The sequence below is a fragment of the Peromyscus californicus genome, unplaced genomic scaffold (assembly GCF_007827085.1).
Source record: "Peromyscus californicus insignis strain IS unplaced genomic scaffold, ASM782708v3 Scaffold_8__1_contigs__length_139910024, whole genome shotgun sequence".
Taxonomy (NCBI): domain Eukaryota; kingdom Metazoa; phylum Chordata; class Mammalia; order Rodentia; family Cricetidae; genus Peromyscus; species Peromyscus californicus.
In genome coordinates, this window is record NW_026294606.1 from 71,888,867 (window position 1) to 71,908,475 (window position 19,609).

The 19,609-nt window shown below is 44.1% G+C and overlaps 1 protein-coding gene across 3 annotated transcripts in view; it reads right to left on the minus strand.

The window, feature by feature from the left end:
* Nucleotides 1–294: 294 nt before the first annotated feature.
* Nucleotides 295–19,609, minus strand: part of Pip4k2a (phosphatidylinositol-5-phosphate 4-kinase type 2 alpha) — a 175,431-nt gene continuing 156,116 nt past the window's right edge. For all 3 annotated transcript variants that reach the window (XM_052727237.1, XM_052727236.1, XM_052727238.1), the window contains 4 exons: nt 11,541–11,654; nt 5,820–6,063; nt 4,007–4,110; nt 295–2,509 (listed from right to left, as the gene is read on the minus strand). In XM_052727237.1, coding sequence (XP_052583197.1) covers nt 2,429–2,509; nt 4,007–4,110; nt 5,820–6,063; nt 11,541–11,654 — 543 coding nt within the window. In that variant the 3' untranslated portion in view covers nt 295–2,428. The remainder of the gene's footprint in view (nt 2,510–4,006; nt 4,111–5,819; nt 6,064–11,540; nt 11,655–19,609) is intronic.

Genomic DNA, 19,609 nt, shown 5'->3' on the forward strand with positions numbered 1-19,609 from the left:
TTAGTTCTGACCTCTTGGCTTTCTTCTCTGAATCGGCTCTGTGTTTCTTATTTAATAAGACGGTTGGTTACCTGGCGAGCTATCCTCCAGCCCTGCGTTTTTTTTTTTTTTTTTTGGTCTATTGTGTAAGGAGCCCATTTGTCATTTAAGAGTCTTATTAATCACTGTAGATGGGAAGTCAGGTTCTAGAGAGTTAAAAGCTGCCGCAGCACCCCTTTATCTGTCCACAGAACGGCTGAGGATACCCCCAGTCCTATTTACAATCAGTCGCTAGCACAGAGAGGCACAAGCGTGTGAGTCATCCAAGTGCTTTATTCACAAAGCCTGGCTCACGACGTGAGTGTGCTGTTAGCGCTGGGACACCACACGGGTCCTCGCTCTTGTCCAAACAGTTTATCTGGACGATAGAGATGGTTACAGACAAAAACCAAAGCGTTTTTTGTAAACTTCTAGAAGCATACAGATTGGCCACAGAGGAAATGGTTACTCAGAGCATGTATGTGTACCTTCATTTCACTTTAGCTTCGTAAAGTTTTGGGATCTTGGGTTTGTAAGTTCTGAGATCAAAGGTTACAGCAGAGCTTCAGGACACTCAAACAGACTGGACACCACAATTAACAGTGCCCAGAAACCGAATCATACAGCATTGATTATTTTAAATGCATCAAATACAGATTTGTACAACTATGTTACAGTGGAGTTAACATCATCAGCTAACGACTCTGTGGCAGGTCAGTACACAGGCGTCAGATGGTGTCGACGCTGGCTTCCAGATGCTGTGAAGGCGGCCCACACATGTTGGGCACAGCTGTACCTGGAGAGGCATGAACTGAAGAGACTGGGAAGGCAGCCTGCCAGGGGGCTCGTTGACTTCTAAGTAATTATTGAAAGGTGGATTTTTTTTCCTTTCCAAAACTGCCCACGAAAACCATCTCACCATATTAAACGGGGGTTTTAAAGGCACGACTTCAGCACAGCATGTATGCTGACAGTACTCTAAGCAAGTGTTGCCTTCTGTAACTTGAGGCCTTCCAGGAACACAGGGAAGGGGGTAGAGCCATGATTGGTGCCGGAAGGTTTTAACTTGGTTAAACACAACCACCAGTTTAGGGCAAGGAACTTACATAACCAGATTTGGGGTTTAATCATATATATAAACATTAGGTTGATAAATACACATCTCGAGGAACAAAATCCTTTTGCTTTTATGTGAAAGCCTGTCTACTAGGTATTTTGAACAAAACACTCACTCAGAAACACAACTGCAAGACACACCTCAAAACACAATAAACATGTTCCCTACACTGCAAAATGGCTTTACATGTAAACCTCAAAAATCACATGCTGCATATTAAATTTTTAGATTCAAAAATATCCCTGTTTTTTCTAACCATGTAAACAGTAAAACTGAGGGTTTCAGTTAGAGGGGATAATCCATAACGAAACTCCACTCTTTAGACAATGGTCGGACATAAACTTCATTAATTGGGAATTGCCTTCGGTTACAGGAGGGTTTTAACCCCTTGCTCCCTTTTCTGCAGTGGGAGGTGTAGCTGTTATTGCCCCAAACTATGCACCTTTCAGGGAAGTTCTACATCCGTTTTGCAGAATTCGTTTCTGCAGCTCAACACAAGGGTGTAACAGTGAGAATCTCCAGGCGAGAAAAGAGAAGCAAGCGGTTTTCCTGGAGGCGTTTACGGAGGTGAAATTGTAGACAGTCTCTTGGCATCAGACTCTTGGAAGATGAAGGGCTCAGCCTGGGATACCTGGGGGTGCTGACATTGTTAGGGCAGAACCATGACCCAGTACACAGGGAAATGCTAGCATTCTTCCGCCTGGGGCTGTGGGCTTAGGCTCAGGAGTCGTCTGTGTGTGGACCAGGAGTGTAACATTTGAAGTACATTTTTCCTTCTTTCAATCATCATCATCATCATCATCATCACCATCATCACCATGAACACGCTCACATCTTTCAACTCAGAAAACAAACTGATCTACCGTTTATCTTGTGGTACCGGCATGCTGACACGCGTTTCCTCTTTTCCCTCCCCCGGGTGCTGCCCCTTCATCCATTCATTCAGCCACAGCTGGAATCAGAGGGGTTGGGTTGTTACAAGCTCTGACTCAAGCTGATCGGTTTTAATTAATTAATATTAATTCATTATTTTAAAATGTGCGCTAGAGCGTGTGCGCACACGCCTGCGCACACAGAGAGAGTCAAAAATAGCTAGAACGATGCTGGGAAGTATCAGGTAGCTGTTAAAGCGAGTAGCCCCCCCCCCACTTCAGTCATCTCGGCTTGAAGATGTAAACAAGAAGGTTTGCTTCCTGCAAGGTGAGCGCTTCATCGAGTTTGGTTTCAATTTTCCTACACCAATGCCACCACCAGCCTTCCTGTGCTCATGTCCATCTGGGGCTGTGCAGGAGGTTACGTCAAGATGTGCCCAATAAAGTCCAAAAAGCGCTTTGAATACTGTTCTGGATTCACGGTCGAGATCTCAGCTCCAGCCTAGGTGGTTGTGAAGGAAATGTATATGGATGAGATGCTCATTATCTCCCCAAATTACCATTCAGTATCTACAGCTATTTCCAAATGCAGCTGAACATCAAGCTAGTCATAAATAAATTGGGGGGAGGGTGCTGGGGATTGGACCCAAGGCCTTGGACATGCTTGACCATCATCTTACCACCAGCCACACCCCAACCCTAAAGCTAAGAACACAGCTAAGCAGCCTATGTTTTTAAACTGCTACTCACATATATCTCAGCCATTTGGACAAGCAAATCAAAGTTCTCAGGAAATCTGTGAGTGAAAATGGGCAGTCTGGCGAAGCACCACAGATTACTAACACAGACCTGTGACTGCTGCAATGTTGAAAAAAAGAGAAACAACCACCACCACAACACATGGGCCAGAGATGGCTGAGCAATTAGGAGCGCTGGTAGCTGTTCTGGAGGACCCAGGTTTTATTCCCAGCACCCACATGGCAGCTCACAACTGTCTATAACTCCAGCTCCATGGGATCCAACACTCTCTTCTGGTGTCTGCAGGTACCATGCATGCATGTGGTATACACAGATATACATGCAGGCAAAACACCCATACCCACCAAATGAAAAGAAATCAATCTTAAACACCAAACTACATTTGAGACTTTACCTTTCTATCAAAACCCTCCAACACACTCCACTCTGCTTGGATTAAAATAGTGTCTCCCTATGTAGCCTTGGGTACCCTTAAAGCCTCAATCCTCCTGCCTCAGCCATCCACGTGCTGGGATTACAGGTATGAACTACTATGTCAAACTTCTGGAAGTAATTCCTGGGGCTGTCACCCTCAGTTTCTCCGATGAAAAACAAAAAACAGGGGTAGTGGAGTGTGATTTGCTCAAATTACACTATATGCTCACACACTAATGGCCTTCTATAGCCCTATGTAGGAAAAAGTTGGGTGTGAAAGTACACTGAAGTATTTTTCTAAAAAAGGGGGAGGGAGAGAAACACAATGGAATCTCCCCACAGGCTTTTCATGGAGATTCCACAATATTCCTGGATCATGAGGATTTGGGGCATACATGGTAAATGAGGAGGGTGGATATAAAATGCTTGAAATGATGATCTTATGCTTAGATGACCTCTGTAGCAGAAAAAAAATGATGATTGTGAGAAAAGTAATACAACCCTGCACGTGTTGGGGCACCCTGCTTCAGGCTGGAACACTTCATATGAAAAGTATGTTCATTTTTGGGGTGCGTTTCAAACATGGAAGAACCTACTGGTGCACAGAGCTATAAACTCCTGTGTGGAAGGCTGAGTCTAGGCCAGGGGGAGAGCCCGTATGGGGCCAGTGTTACCTGGCTGTGTTGACACCTCACCCCCAGACAATCATCACCACAGAACTGAGAACAGCGAGGCAGAAGGGCAAAGAAGTGTTTCCAGGCTACAGACAGTCCCAGGGGCCCGCGGGCGAAGGGTGGCGGGAGGGAGGGAGGGAGCCAGTACTTACGCCATGTTTAACGGTTTTTGCAGCGTGGGCTGCTTTCTTTTTTGCATCGTAATGAGTAAGAATGTCAATAATCGCCATGAAGTACACCTCTTTTCTAGGGGAGTCTGGAAAGGAGGAGAGCAGAGGCTGTGGGACATGTGACAACATGCGGAAAAACACAAGTTACTCAGGGAGGCGGATGCAGTGAAGGAATGCAGAAACCACATCCCGGCTGGCATCCCGGCTGGCTCCCCGTTCCAAGACAAACGCACCAGGAAGCCAGAACAGGGCAAGAAGGCTGCGATCTGATCTGCGGGCTTTCATTCTGTTTCCTAATCTGCGTTCCTTTAATGATAGTAACTGTTTGGGTAAAGGAAAGTGCTATTCTTAGAGCTTTCTGTAAAATGAGTAGAATTAATTATGCTTATTAATTCCTTTCTACCACCAGACACTGTGCAAATTTCTCCTTGGATAGAGTATCAGAACTGAATAAAGGATTTTATGCCTCTATTATCATCTACTTTCTACAGATTCAGAAATACATTGTTTCAATTATAAACAGTAAGAAATATATATTTGATTATGTCCAATTTTCTTACGTTTAAGGAATGGTTTTGGAGGGTGAAATTAAAATATAGCAAAATACAACCCCAACCTGCTTGGCTGATATGCCAAGTTAAAAAAGGGGGGTGGTGGCACAAATTGCCTGTTTTATTATTTAAATGAGTAGTGTATTTTTTACCCTATAGTAAAATAGTTTTTGCCATGGACATGTAGCTAAAGTAGAAAGCCAACAACCAAACACCTAGACCCTGAGGATGGAGATGGGTCTGATTCTCTGGAGGGTCACAGATCCCACCATGGGGATAGCAGAAGGGTCAGTAACTCCCATTGTGTGCACCAGGGCCTGCCTCTCCAGCCCTGAAAAGACAGGCTATGTGGTGATAAGTCAGCTCTACAAGGAGGCCACCTGAGGGGCAGTGGGCTGCACATATTTGCCTCCCTCAGGACAGATCTGTGACACACTGGCTTTACTTAAAAGAGGGCCAAGCCGGTTTTTCCAGCCTATGTCCTGGGGCTTGAACTCAAGGCCTCACACCTGCCAGACAGGTGTTTCACCAGTGAGCTACAGCCACAGACCATCTTTCATTGTGAGGGAGGCTCTTGCTAAATTGCTCAGACAGGCTTTGAACTTATGATCCTCCTGTCTCGACCTCTGGGGTAGATGAGGTTATGGGCCTATGCCACTGAGCCTGGCAAGAAAAAAATTGCTTATGTAATTTGGGGTATCTAACCTTTTGACACTGAGATATAACACTGTGATCTATAAATGTGTTGGACTACATTGCTGTAGATACCTGTCAGAATACATTGGACATATCTGTCATATACATTACCTACAAATGTGTATGTGTGTTCTATGTAGTGGGTAGCCATTCCAGCATAGTTCTATATAAAAAAAAAAGTGGCAGGTCAGGTGGTGGTGGTGCACGCTTTTAATCCCACCACTTGGGAGGCAGAGGCAGGAGGATCGCTGTGAATTCGAGGCAGCCTGGTTTACAGAGTGAGTTCCAGGACAGCCACAGCTACACAGAGAAACCCTGTCTCACAAAACAAAACAACAAAAAAGGTTTGTAGCTTTCTTCCATCCTTTAACACCAGGAACTACTGTTCCCTTTAAACACATAGGACTGTCCGATGTCAATACACTTGACTCAGTAGAAGGAATCCCCAACGGCAGCACCCTTCTAACTAGGGTCAGAAATGCTGCTAGACCATGGTGCAAAAATCAAACCACTTTATAGGCAGAAAGAGCCAATAGCGCTGAGCTTACTTTCATGGCATTTAATTGCATAAACATCAATGTTTGGATCAAACTCGCCAGGAGCCAAGGGTGGTGAGCTGTTGAGTGTATTTCCAGGACTGTCGGGTGGAGTCCCGACTGGGTGGGTGCCATCACTCTCCGCCTCCTCTTCCCCGTCATTCTCCTCATACTCCACTTCCTCCTGCTCTGCTCGCTCCACGTCGTGGATTCCCACCAGGAGGCTGTAGTCCATGAGTTTTAACTGTGCAAGGAACTGGAGCGGGAGGGGACAGGTCAGTTACAACTTAACAATCGCTAAGATTCAAAGACTCTAGGATCAGAAGAACACACATTGGGGGAGGCTCCAAGGGAGTGGGCGGCGAGAATGCAAACGATGAGCCTCTGTTCCGGTGATGTTACTATCCTCCCGTGAGCCTCTGTTCCGGTGATGTTACTATCCTCCCGTGAGCCTCTGTTCCGGTGATGTTACTATCCTCCTTTGACCAATGGGGAAGTTGAGTCCTGGGATGCTGACAGACAGCTACTGCATCAGACCATGATTTAGTTACTCAGAGTCCACACTCCTAACTACACGGACGTGAAATGTAAACTGGAAATATCAGAGCACAGCCACGACTCGGTGTTCTGAAAGGACTCTAAAGGAGGATGACTACAGTTTTTATTTTAATATCATTTTTTATTAATTTTTTTGAGAATTTTATGAGGATTGCAGTTTTTAACAATGTGGTCAAATGTTGGACAGTGATTGCAACTGCAGTTCACATCTCATAGAGTCGGGAGGGGGGTCTGAGAAAGGAAGGAAGGTCATTTAAGACAGCTGAGAGTAGTTTAACCTGTTTCTTGACCACGGGGCCTGGTAGAAGAGTTGGTCTCAGTCCTCAAAAAAATCATGAGGAAGGTACACAGGCTGGGGGGTGGTGAGTCCATGATGGACTATGTGCTTGGCATGTACAGGCCCTGGGTTCAAAACCCAGCACCAAAAAGAAAATTAAAATACATGAGCCTCCTTCATGTGGTTCCAACATTCTTAGGCAGTTTCCTCTCATTTCAGGCTAGTTCAGAGCTGGGGTTATTCCACCCCACCCCCAAATGCAAAGCTGGCTTCAGAGACCCGGCATCTATTATGCAGAAGTCAAGGTACTCTTAAGAGCCCAAGTTGCTGTAGGGGGAAAGCCCTGGGAATGGGGGGTGCTGGCTTATCCCAAGAATGAAGATTGGCTATTGGGGAGAACCAGGGAGTCCCCAGGTAGCTCCCAGGAGCCTTCTGGAAAGCACCTGGAAATCCAGCGGACTCCTACCAGATAATTAGCATGCTGTCTGTCACCAATAAGTAAAAGCCCGTATGTCCCTACCAACCAGTAAGCGAATGATATCACTGCTCTGGTGAGTACCACATCTCCCTCTGTACGCATTCAATGTCCGGCTGACGACGATGCTAAGGTGCTCTGCTTCCCATGAGGTCCCAGGGGTACTGACCCTCCCTGCTCCTTTCCAGACAAGGCTGCAGTGTCTGGTGAGGCAAGACCCAGCTGTAGGTCTGGTCCCTCCCATCTGTCAAGTTCTTTGACTTTCCATGTTCTTTCTTCTCCCTTTCATTTTTCTTAATTAATTGGATACACACAGATACATGACGTGCACTGTTCTCATGGATGCACTGAAGTGTGGACGGCTTAACTGAGAGCTGACTGAGCAGCCCATCTGCTGGCTGGCTCCGCACAGAGTCCAGGCTGCAAAAGGTGGATGGCCACAACTCCTGGAGAACTCGCCATCACTCTTGCTGTGACAGAGAGCACTGGCTAGATGAGAGGAAGTGTACTTCCGCACACAAAGGGCACGCCTGGGACATGGTAGGTCAGAAGGTTCTGGATAAAAATGAAACGGAACCAGTCTACACAATGTAGGTGGGAAGAGAGGAGAAGCATGTGGGAAGGCGCCTGACTCGCGAGCTCTCGTCTCCCACTAACTTTACCGCAAGTCACTTTGATGGGCGAGTGGAATGAGCTGGACAGTAAAACCCAAACCCTGTGTGTGGGTAAAGGAGAGCCTCAACAAGAAATCACACTATGAGCCCACAGGTAGAAAGAGAAGCCAGGCTAGGGACCAGGGCTCCATATGGGAATGGTGCCTGTGAACACAGGAAATGAAAGACATATCTACTCTTTCCCCCACACATCCCTTTAAGCTTCTTATTTGTTTGTTTGTTTATCTGAGGTGGGGTCTCATTCTATAGTCTTGGCTGGCCTGGAGCTCAGTATGTAGACCAGGTCAGCCTCAAATTCATAGCCATCTACCTGCCTCTGCCTCCTGAGTGTGGGGATTAAGGCGTGTATCACCCACCATGCCTGGCTTAACTCACGTATTTCTTTTAAAAATATATTTCAAAGTGCACAGACTCACAACTCCTTAGGCCCCTGCCTGCCTTTTTTACAAGCCTTGTGCTGCTAGGCCTTTGGTTTCTTTCTTTTTTCCTCTCACAAGATCCAATCTAATCTGATTCCTTTAGAATAATTTCCTCATTATGTCAAATACATGTATTTTAATTTTTTTTGGTGCTGGGTTTTGAACCCAGGGCCTGTACATGCCAAGCACATAGTCCATCATGGACTCACCCCCCGCCGCCCAGCCTGTGTACCTTCCTCATGATTTTTAGGAGGACTGAGACCAACTCTTCTACCAGGCCACATGGTCAAGAAACAGGTTAAACTACTCTCAGCTGTCTTAAATGACCTTCCTTCCTTTCTCAGACCCCCCTCCCGACTCTATGAGATGTGAACTGCAGTTGCAATCACTGTCCAACATTTGACCACATTGTTAAAAACTGCAATCCTCATAAAATTCTCAAAAAAATTAATAAAAAATGATATTAAAATAAAAACTGTAGTCATCCTCCTTTAGAGTCCTTTCAGAACACCGAGTCGTGGCTGTGCTCTGATATTTCCAGTTTACATTTCACGTCCGTGTAGTTAGGAGTGTGGACTCTGAGTAACTAAATCATGGTCTGATGCAGTAGCTGTCTGTCAGCATCCCAGGACTCAACTTCCCCATTGGTCAAAGGAGGATAGTAACATCACCGGAACAGAGGCTCACGGGAGGATAGTAACATCACCGGAACAGAGGCTCACGGGAGGATAGTAACATCACCGGAACAGAGGCTCACGGGAGGATGTAACAGCACCCGAGCAGACGAAGGTGTTTATGGCTGAAAAAAGGTAACTTTATGGGAAGGACTACACACTCCGAAGATGCTGTTCATGTGGGTCCATGACATGAGAAGCGGAGAGGTGTACTCCAGACACAGATTTAAGCTGTGTGATGTAGTGGGCCTCAGTGCCACTGATTTCCTGTCAGAATCAGAGTTGACGAGAAGCAAGAAGAAAACTATAGGGAGTTTCATTCTTGCCAGGATTCCTTTTTACAAATGTGTACTAAATGTATACAGGAAAGCTATCTAGATCCTGCCTGGCATATATGAACAAAAGAGGATTTCTTTTGCAGGGAATAAAAAAAAAATTAGAACAGATTTTCAAATGACAATTATTTCTTTTTTCAAAGAAAAACACAATTGACTTACTGAGTTAAAATAAACTCTGATCTAATTTTTCCTGTTTTGAGGCAAGGTCTTGTTGTATGGACTTAGCTGACCTAGAACTCCCTCTGTAGACCAGGCTGGTCTTCAACTCACACAACCTACCTGCCTCTGCGTTCGAGTGCTGCAGTCAAAGGAGTGAGACATCATGCCTGGCTGCAACTCATAAAGAGTTTATGGAAAGAAAATTAAAAAAATGAAAACAACACACACACACACACACACACACACACACACACACACACACACACACACACACACATACACAGAGGCACCCATGTACACAGGAACATGCAAACACACACGCAGGCATGCCAACTTGAAATTTTAGCAGTCAGGCCAGTCGTCGAAATTAGAAAACATGGAACTCATGAAAAAAATAAACTAGATTAAATGCTAGTCTCGTTATCAAGGGCAGATGTCACATTGCTTCACTATAATTACCTGCCTGAAAATTTAATGATGCTTCTGCACGGTTTCCGAAGTAAAGACACTGTTACCAGCCATTGAGAAACATTTCCAATGAACTTTATGGTCTGGCTCCAAACAGCTGTTTGTGTGTGAGAGCCACGTACACAGGATTAAACTGTCTAATCCTTCAATCAACGGCATTATTAGAGACAACAAAAGCACTGAACATCCTCACAGAATCCGACCTGAAGCCTGAACTGCCCAGTTTACATTCTCCCTACAGGTTTACTACCTCAGTGGTGTGCAGCCAAGAGAAAGAAAACAGAAAACAAGATTTTGGGGCAGGTCATAGATCACCTTAAGGGCTACTTACTGTAATTACTAAAACAATATTATTCTCAGGATCAGAGATTTCTTGATTAGGAAGTAAAAGTCCAAAAGAAAAGTGTTTCCTCTATGCTACAGTTCTTAATTCTCGGGTAGATCCAGTTGATTCTCAAATAAAGAAGAAATACTTAACCAACATATGTTTTTAAAGCAAGTAAGTGCTGACAGCCAAGGAAAATGAATTATTATAAAAGATGTTTTATATTAGAAAAAATGTTACGTGAGAAAAGCAAACACTTACCTTACTACTCACTCTGCAAGTAACTAATCTACACATGTATACCATGGAGGTTAAAATAACAGAAAAAAACATGTAGTGAAATGACCTAAAGGTAACTAAGAATAAACCTGGTCAGCCTGAGGGTCTTGCAGTGAAAAGAGCTGTTAGAAGATTAAGGCTCACACTCAGCCACTGCTCGGACCTCCGTGAGGGATCAAATGCATGGCACTAGTGCATCTTCGCTGCAGTCATTCAAACTGTTTTGTTTTAATGAGACGAGAAAGGAAAATCTTTCCTCAAAGCCTTTCTCCAAGTAGCGGATCTTAGTATGTAGGGAGCAGTATTTCAGAGTATGAGGAAGAAAAGGGAACATGCATGAATAAAAGTAACAGCCAAAAGAAACCTGGTGAGCAACTGTCTACATTAAAATAAGCCCCTCCCCTATTTACTTCTAGAAGATGAAATGGGAAGCCAAACAGGAAAGCTAAACAAAATGATAAAAATGGTAAGAAGAGGGTTATTATTTTTTTCTTAAAACAGTATTAAGAACAAACCTCTTTCATAATAAGCTAAAAGCTCACTGGAACAATGGGTCCTACTTCTTCCCACCCTCACCAAGGGCCATGTACCCAAACCGCTCCATGCTGGCCCCTCAGCATGGCAAGGCTGGCTCTTGGGCCTCATGGTGTCAGCACGGCTGGGGGAAATAGTGAACTGAGGTGAGGTTGTGGATACCAACACGGAGCCATGATTCAGAGGGAAGAGGGTCCGACTCCGAGTCACCCAGTGATTACCATTTGAGGTGCTCTGGTGTTGGAGCGACGCCAGTATCCCTGCCCTTCCCATGCTGGCTGCTGTGGGGAGGCCATCTTCACTGCCCAAGGCAGGGGACAGCAGGGTTTCTGGGTTTTTGTCATTTTGACTTGACACACTTCATCTTAAAACCAGACCCTGCAAGACTGGGTCTATCTATTTATAGAATAGATAGAATACATGTGAGCCATGGCTAATGCAGAATACATGCACTTCTGCCTTCAGTATAGGTTTGAAAAGATGGCTTCAAAGCCCCCAAAAGGCGGCAGAGTTGATGGGGATACAGTGGCGTATCCTTCTTCGTTTTTCTTACCTCAACATCCTTTTTCAGTTTTTCCAGGAATATCTTTTTGCTGTTGTCATCAATATAAATCTTTTGGCCCTCATTAATGAAGTCATTATCCTTTAAAGTTGGCAGCTCTTTGGCCTGGAACAAATGAGAAGAAGGAGGAAGAGCTTGAATTAAGCCTAAAAGCCACATGTCCTCTCCAACCTGGACACCTAGGCAGGGGCAACAAAGTGTACGGTGGCTTGATATCATCAGGGGAACCAGTGGGCTGTGACCACTGGAAGCATTCCTACTGGGAGTCAGGGTCTGGTACACTACCCATCTGTGACACTTCATGATTTTCATAGGAAAGAACCTAATGGCTTTCTTTGGTTCACCTTCTTACAAGAAATTCTCCAAGTACTGAACACATATTCTTGGAGTACCCTATCGGGAACCCTCTATTGTATGATCCAACACCATCCTCTGACACTCTTGGATAGCCTAAACTGAACGCTGGTTACAAACAGCATGTTCTCTCGTCTCACAAATGCCCATCCATCAGCTGTATGCATGCAACCTGAGGCTTGGTAGTTGTTCCGCAAAGCCTTGTTATTCTCCACTGCACCGGGAGGCGACTTCCCACTAGGTAACTCCAAAGAAATAATCATGTAACAGGCAGTGGATTAAGCTGAGAAATTTTACCCTTTACAAGTAACCAGGAGAATGAGCAGGTGGGTAACACACTTCTGTTCATCAATGCAAAAGGGCTGGAGAAACTCCGAGTGTGGGTTACAGCAGAGAAAAAGCGGTACCCTGTTCTGAGGCATACAGAACACAGGCATCCAGTTTTAAGATTATATGGATTGTACTTCATGCAATCTGCACTCTGGGAAAGTTCAAAGGCCGAACCACCTCCTCCACCCCAATTCCTTTCTGCTAACCATAGCTTATTTCTTTCAGCTGCAAGGAATCCAATATAATACACTGCCCTTTTTGGCCTAAGGCTGAGCCCTGAATGGTCCTTTTTCAGATATTTCTTACCCTTCAAATGTCTGAATGGTACATGTCTCCCTCTCACTTTATAAAGAGTATAAACGTATGCAGGCCTACATCGACCATTACAGATGCATCCGTCCACATGTGTATCATGCATTTCTAAATCACTACAGCTTGCTCTGCCGATTTCGCTTCCCTTTGAGAAGAGAACATTTTGGCCATTTTGTGACTGACATCACCATCAACATAATTCTCCATAATAAAGAAGGTTTGGCAAGTCTCAGAAATTCAAGGGCTCTAATCAATAGCCAGTTCCTGAATTACTGTCACAGACAGGGATGCTGTGTGAATGGGTAAAACCTCCTGCTGTAAAGGAGTCTGTCATATTGTATGGAAAGTAAGACAACATAGACCTGGGATGGATCCAGGTGACTGGATCAGAGTGAGACCCGGGTGGCAGTGGTGGCGCACGCCTTTAATCCCAGCACTTGGGAGGCAGAGGCAGGTGGATCTCTGTGAGTTCGAGGCCAGTCTGGTCTACAGAGCAAGTTCCAGGACAGCCAGGACTACACAGAGAAACCCTGTCTAGAAAAAAAACAAACCAACAAAAAAGATTAGAGTGAGATGTGCTTTCATATACTTTCATGCGAGTTAGAGTCCACTTTTTTGGGGGAGAAGGAGGTATTAATAAAGATACTTTAATATATGCTCAAGCAGAAGGGTTATGAAAAATAGAGGCACTCAGAAGTAGAACACACCCAAGAGTAAAAGTGTGGGTCTTTCAAAGAGGAGTTTAAGATGCACATTAAAAATAACGTAATAAATGTAAATAAATTAAAAACAATGTAATAAAAACCCTGAACATCTTCCTTCAGAAGACAGTACATTAATATTAATAGTTAGCATCACTTGTACTAGACTTAGAACTGTAAACATATGGCGTCTGAGAGAGAAAGAGAGAGAGAGAGAGAGAGAGAGAGAGAGAGAGAGAGAGAGAGAGATATGAATGTGTGCGGTGTTTGCATGTGCACATACTTGTGTGTGGGGGGGCCCTCCTGTCTCCCCCCCAACCTCCCCTAGAGCGCAGAGGTTACAGAAGCACACCACTGTGCCTGGCTTTTACATGGGTACGAGGGATCTGAACTCGGGTTCGCATGCTTGCTGGTACTTCACCCACTGAGGTATCATCCCAGCTCCCCAAATAGTGAATGAAACACAAACCCTGAAGTTTAGCAAGCTTCCCTCGAGAGTAGTAAGAGGAAACACCCACTCCGATGCAAAAAAAAAAAAAAAAAAATTGGGGCCCCTGAGTGCAGCCAGACCCTCCCCCCCCATGAAGTTCAGGAGTCCAGGACTGAGACTCTCCAGGTGGACAGTTTGAATGTTTGTGTGTAGTTATGCTTTGGGGTTAGGAGTGCGATCTGGAGAGTGTTAGAGGGATTAAGATATCCACTTTGATTCTGTAATTCATTTCTACATGTAAGAAATTACTGGGGAAAGATGTTTTTGTTTTGTTTTTGTGGGAATTCAAGACATTTGAGGACTGAGATGATATGCCACAGACGACGCAGTAAATTACACACTGGAGGTGTGTTTGTATCACAAGTCACATTAATGAAGATGAATGCCACTTCAAGCTCACCCCAGCAGAATTCCCTCATGTGACAGGGAAAAGTCTAATCCTACCTCATAAAACTCTGGATACCCTGTACCGTATTACTAAGCTCACTTGTGAATTTCACAGGCACTAAGGATGTATTTAGATTGGATCGAGTTCAAAAAAGGGCAACCAGATTGGTTAAAGGACTTAAGGGCTTATTGGAAGGATCAAGACACAAAGGCATGTCCTCGGCAGGGCAGCTGGGGGAGAGGAGTCCAATACTGGTGGGCAAATGCCCCTCTCCTAGATGCTCTCCCTAGAACAGTGCCTAGGAATACACCCACATCCAGACCTTCTGGGTACAGGCAAGACAAGGGCTGGGTTCAAGATGTAGCAAACACGTAAGCATGGCTAAAGGCATCCGCAGAGGGACCCTCCTCCCCAAGCATCCAACACTCCTGTGTCTGTATCTGGATAAAATGAGTGAGCACGTGGTCAGTCCTTCCTTGCACGCTGGAAGATGCCCGGCCACGGGCTGACGCTCTGCACCTCCACCTCCATCCAGGGGATACAGATCAAAGCACGTGGATCTGGACACAGCTGGACCGGGCTGGCTGCTAGGGTGATCTCAGCTCATCTAAATATTAGCTGTGTGTCTTGGGGCAAGTCATTCTTCCTGTGACATGGTTCCTTTTTAAGTAGGATTGGCAGCAAGTAGAGGGCTGGTGTGAGGATTTCACGAGTCGCACACGTGGCAGGGGCAGAGCAGTGCACGCCACGTGGGGGTCCTGTGACTGGCTTGTCGTGTTTGCAGGCATGACTTCTTCAGCAAAGCTGTCCCTGAGAAATCCTGAGCAAAGTCATCTTCTTTTCTAAAAGAGGTCACATTAACCATTGCCTCGCTAGCCACGACTTGGTCCAGCTGCTCGGTCAACCCCAAACCGCTTCTTAAGCCAAGTAATGGGAAAATAACCACAGCTATGTAATAGGGTTAGTGTGTGAACTAAAGGCAACGCACAGTGCTTCTCCACAAGAGCTCACAGTTTGTCTTCTCTCCACGCCCCTCTTTTTTCCTGCCTGAGGTTTTAAAGGAATAGGCTCTTTCTACCTCAGGCCATCCATAACATAAACCACGTTTAAGGTTTCCTTTGTTTTCAGCTTTTAGTCACTAGTCACATGTTGCACATGGACTTACAATGCAGCCCTTTATCATGAAGGATCTGTTGGTAGGGCTGACAAATTCCGTGCACTGCCAAGTGTCATCGTCCAGAGCACACGGTGGCACAGGGCACATACTGGACAGCGGCAGCCATGGCCACACTGCCTGGTCGCTCTTACTGCCCTGCCTCAGCCAGTTCCACACACACACTTGTCTACCTCAACTCTGCTTTCCTGGCTAGAAAACCTGAGATCTGCAGCCCAGGTTACCCAGCAGAAAATCCCGACTAATAATCTTAAAAAAACCCCAAAAAACCAAAAAAAAAAAAAAAAAAAAAAAAACCCCAAAAAACCCTCAGAAACTCAAGTAAGAACAGAACGTGGCCCTATAATAAAAATTAGCTAAGTTACCTTCTTGGAGTAATTATTTAAATTTATGTAATAGTTATTAAATCTATGGAATGAAATGTAATGCTTTTATACATGCAGCCAAAGACAGGAATTTGCTGATTTTTTTTTTTCCTCTCCTGTTACTTTTCCATGGTTTGGGTGTTCTTGGTGAGTGTCTCATGGTAGTGTGTGACTTAAGTGATTGCTATTTTGCTGACCGAAGGCTTAGTGTCCATGCTTAGTGGCCAGAAAATATAACCGAAGTATAAGGGAGCTATAAATCGATTCATAGGAGGTAGTGAACTCGCTGGGAGCACTGGCCTTGCTAGGGGCCATGGCAGGACACCGAGCGTTTGTACAGTGACAGTGTCCGGCTCCTCTGAAAGCCCAGCGTTAAACTCCCTCAGCAGGTCGGTGCTCTCCTCCAGGGAGGAGCAGACTGGGCAGCAATATTGATCAAGGTCAGGACGGGATACATAAGAGACAAACGAAGTGAGGGTCTGCACCACATCAGGGTAGAGGTAAGTTTTTAATTAATTCTTATTCCCTGTGGCTCAATAAGGGGGATAAAGGATCCTTTCGGGGGAGATTTAGTCAGACGCTTGAGACTTTAAAATGTTCAGAACAGCACTCTCAATTTTAGCTGTGACCACAAGCCTCCGTGGATGGCTTAGGAGACAAGGTAGAGTGAGCCACACATGCCTGGGAAAGGGGACAGCCTCAGGGGAAGGAGACGAGAGGCGCCACATGCTTCCCAGGGGAACGGGGCATACACCAGGTAAAAAGCAAGGCCTTGAAAATTCGTTTCATATTATTTACCCCTTTATACTTAAAATAGAAAATTAGCGTAACTTTTTAACAGAATCTCAGAATATAAAACCAAAACTATAAGAAAAATCCTTTTTTAACCAACGTATATTTTTCACCAATGTTTTTTTTAATCAACATAATTTAATGAAAGTAATATTTTCAATTACACATGCATGTGTATGGACAACTACTGTCATTTGTACAGAGTTTGATGAGCAGTCCATTTTAAGGCTTATAAGATGAGAAATTATATGGGCTTTTGTGTTCAATTAAAAAAATTGAGTTTTCTTTCAGATGACAAGTTAAAAATTACCACAAAAAATTAAATTTGTCTCCACAGTCACAACTATAACTTTAAAACATACAGAATTCAAACTAAAACAACACTGGGTTTTATTTTCATTCTCTATTTTATACAAAAACAAGCAACTGTACAATAAATGGCTATTAGCAATAGGAAAGTGAGAAACATGTTTCTTAGAATGAAAATGCCCAGAGCCCACAATTACATAACATGAGTCACGCTTTTGTTTCAGCCTGCATAAAAACATTACCTGGAAGACGAGTGCCTTGGTCACTTCAGTGTCTAATGCCAATAGGATTTGGTACCAGAAGGTTTTAATGCAGAGGATTATATGTATCACTGTACGGTGCGATTAAAGGACTTGTATTTTAGAATGAAATGAATTTTTGTTCGATGTGCTCAGTTAGTAATCTACTTAAATGTGTTTTTCACTGTAAGCCTCAATGTCAAAGATGGCTACTTGGTGTGTCTTTGATGGCCGTTACCGGGACACTTCAAGCTGAACACACAACTTAAAAAACATGTAGTCATTATTGTACCATGACTGGGACTGCTTATGTTCCTAATTTACTTGTTATTCCAAGCTCACCTAAATGAAAATAAAATTGTGAAGCAGAATAAAATTCTGTGCTCATCATTAAAAAAAAAAATCAGTCTACAAAGTAGGAAATTCCCCAAAACTATTCCTGTAAGGGAGAGAATGTAGGTGACCTTGTCCTGGAGGTAGGATAAAAGCAGTTTGATGAAATAACATCACATGTATGGTATCAATTTTGGGTAACAAGAGATGCTAGAGATTTATAATAAAATCAGTTCCGCTTCCCCAAACGGCTAAGCCACAAATTTGATACATGAAAAGGCAAATTAGTGAATGTGGGTGAAGTTCACCGAGAAGAGGCAAAGATAACAGGTGCTTTCCCACGAGATTACACGTAATGACCTTCCTCACCCACAGAAGCAGATGTTGACAGAAGTACCTAGCTTGGGAAGCGGCCTCGTAAACTCTAACTTCCACACTGAAAACAAGGAGAATGTACACATCTGTCACCAGCATCTGGACAGGGCAGTTTCATCATTTCACTTTGGAATCTGTTTGTATGTAAAATATGGAAAGAAAATATACCTCGGCATACCCATGACATTGTGCTGTAATTAGAAGCAAAAAATTGGGTAAATTTTTTAACTGTCACACTGCTACTTAGAACTGTTAAGCTCTAGCTATGGGCTATTTTCTCTAAGTAGCTTAAGATAACATGTAAAAAAGAAAATTTTATTACTTAAAAATACTTTCCCAGACAGGTGGTGGTGGTGCACACATTTAATCCCAGCACTTGGGAGGCGGAGGCAGGTGGATCTCTGTGAGTCTGAGGTCAGCCTGGTCTACAAAGCAAGTTCCAGGACAGCCAGGGCTACATGGAGAAACTCTTGTCTCAAAAAACCAAAACCCCAAAAACGAACAAACAAACAAAAAAACCCAAATCCAAACCAAACCAAACAAAAACCCCACCAAAACCAAAACAACAAAAACAACCAACCAACAAAAAAAACCTTTCAAGTTTTAATGACGATTAAGTAGCCCTGTAAAAGGTGATAGTTTAGTCTTCCTCCGTAAGTAACAAGGTGACTGTTAAACAGTCACCAAGGTCTACAAAACAGGACCTCAAAACAGGTTTGTTCCAGGACCCGGAGAGTTGGCTCGGTGGTAAAGATCACACATTGCTCTTCCAGAGGACTTACCCAGAGTTCAAATCCCAGCATGTACTCAGTTGGCTCACTATTGCCTGCAAGTCCACTTCTAGGGGGGGCCTAACACCTTTGCAGGTACCTCTGCAGGTACCCACATCCACGTGCACAGAACCACACACACACAGACACAGCTATATATACATATAATTAAAAAGAAAAGAATTTTGTTAAAAAAATAGGTTTGTTCCAATTTGGTTGAAAGATTCTATGGCATGAATATATATCTACTGTTGGTGATAATGTAAGAAATGTTACAGACCGAAAACTCAAGAAGTTTCTTAAGTTCTCTTAATTCTATTTATCATGAACTTAGTAACGATCTTTACTTACTATTGTAAGAACTGCACATCTGCAGCAGGCTGTCTTCACATCAGGCCACACACTACATGTGAGATCTCTTCTCTCTACCCTAACTTCAGCTAGAAGCAAGCTGGCTCCCAGGACTTCCCACATCTAATAGCAGAGCTCTGCGCGTGCTTCTGATGCGCAGCTGAGTTCTCTCCAGTGGAATGCAAGCTAGCCTACGGCAACCTCGACTTTACACTGCACTCCATGTCAGAAAGGCTGGCCAATTTCAATGCTGCCATGTGTGCCAAATCTGGAAGATGCTCATGAAGGCTCACAGCATGAGGTCCTCTGTTTTTCATACGCCAGGCTTACCAGTCGGGGAAAATTACAAGTAAATTAAAATGTTGGAAATCCCTACTTGTAAGCAGGGGATCCAACTCAGGCACAGAGCACTTGCCTAGCATGCAAGAGACCCCTGGGTTTCATCTCCAGCATCACACACAACACAAACAAAACAACTCCACTTCCCAGAATACCCTCAGGGTTTCCTCACAGTCTCCCAAGGGGCGTGCTTAGACATGTGCCGATATAAAGTCTCAGAACCTATGTCCATCAACAGTATTAATCACTTTAAGCTTTTTGTAGAAAAAATTTAATTTTGGTGAGTATTAAGTGCAGGACTTTAGGTCTACTGGTGACCAATATTTCTAGAGAAAGCTCTAGAAAGGCTTCATTTAAAACCAGAAATTTCCACAAAACCCTGAAGCAAGAGAACCAATGGTCCAATCAATTAAAAAAAAATATGACCTATTGCTAAGC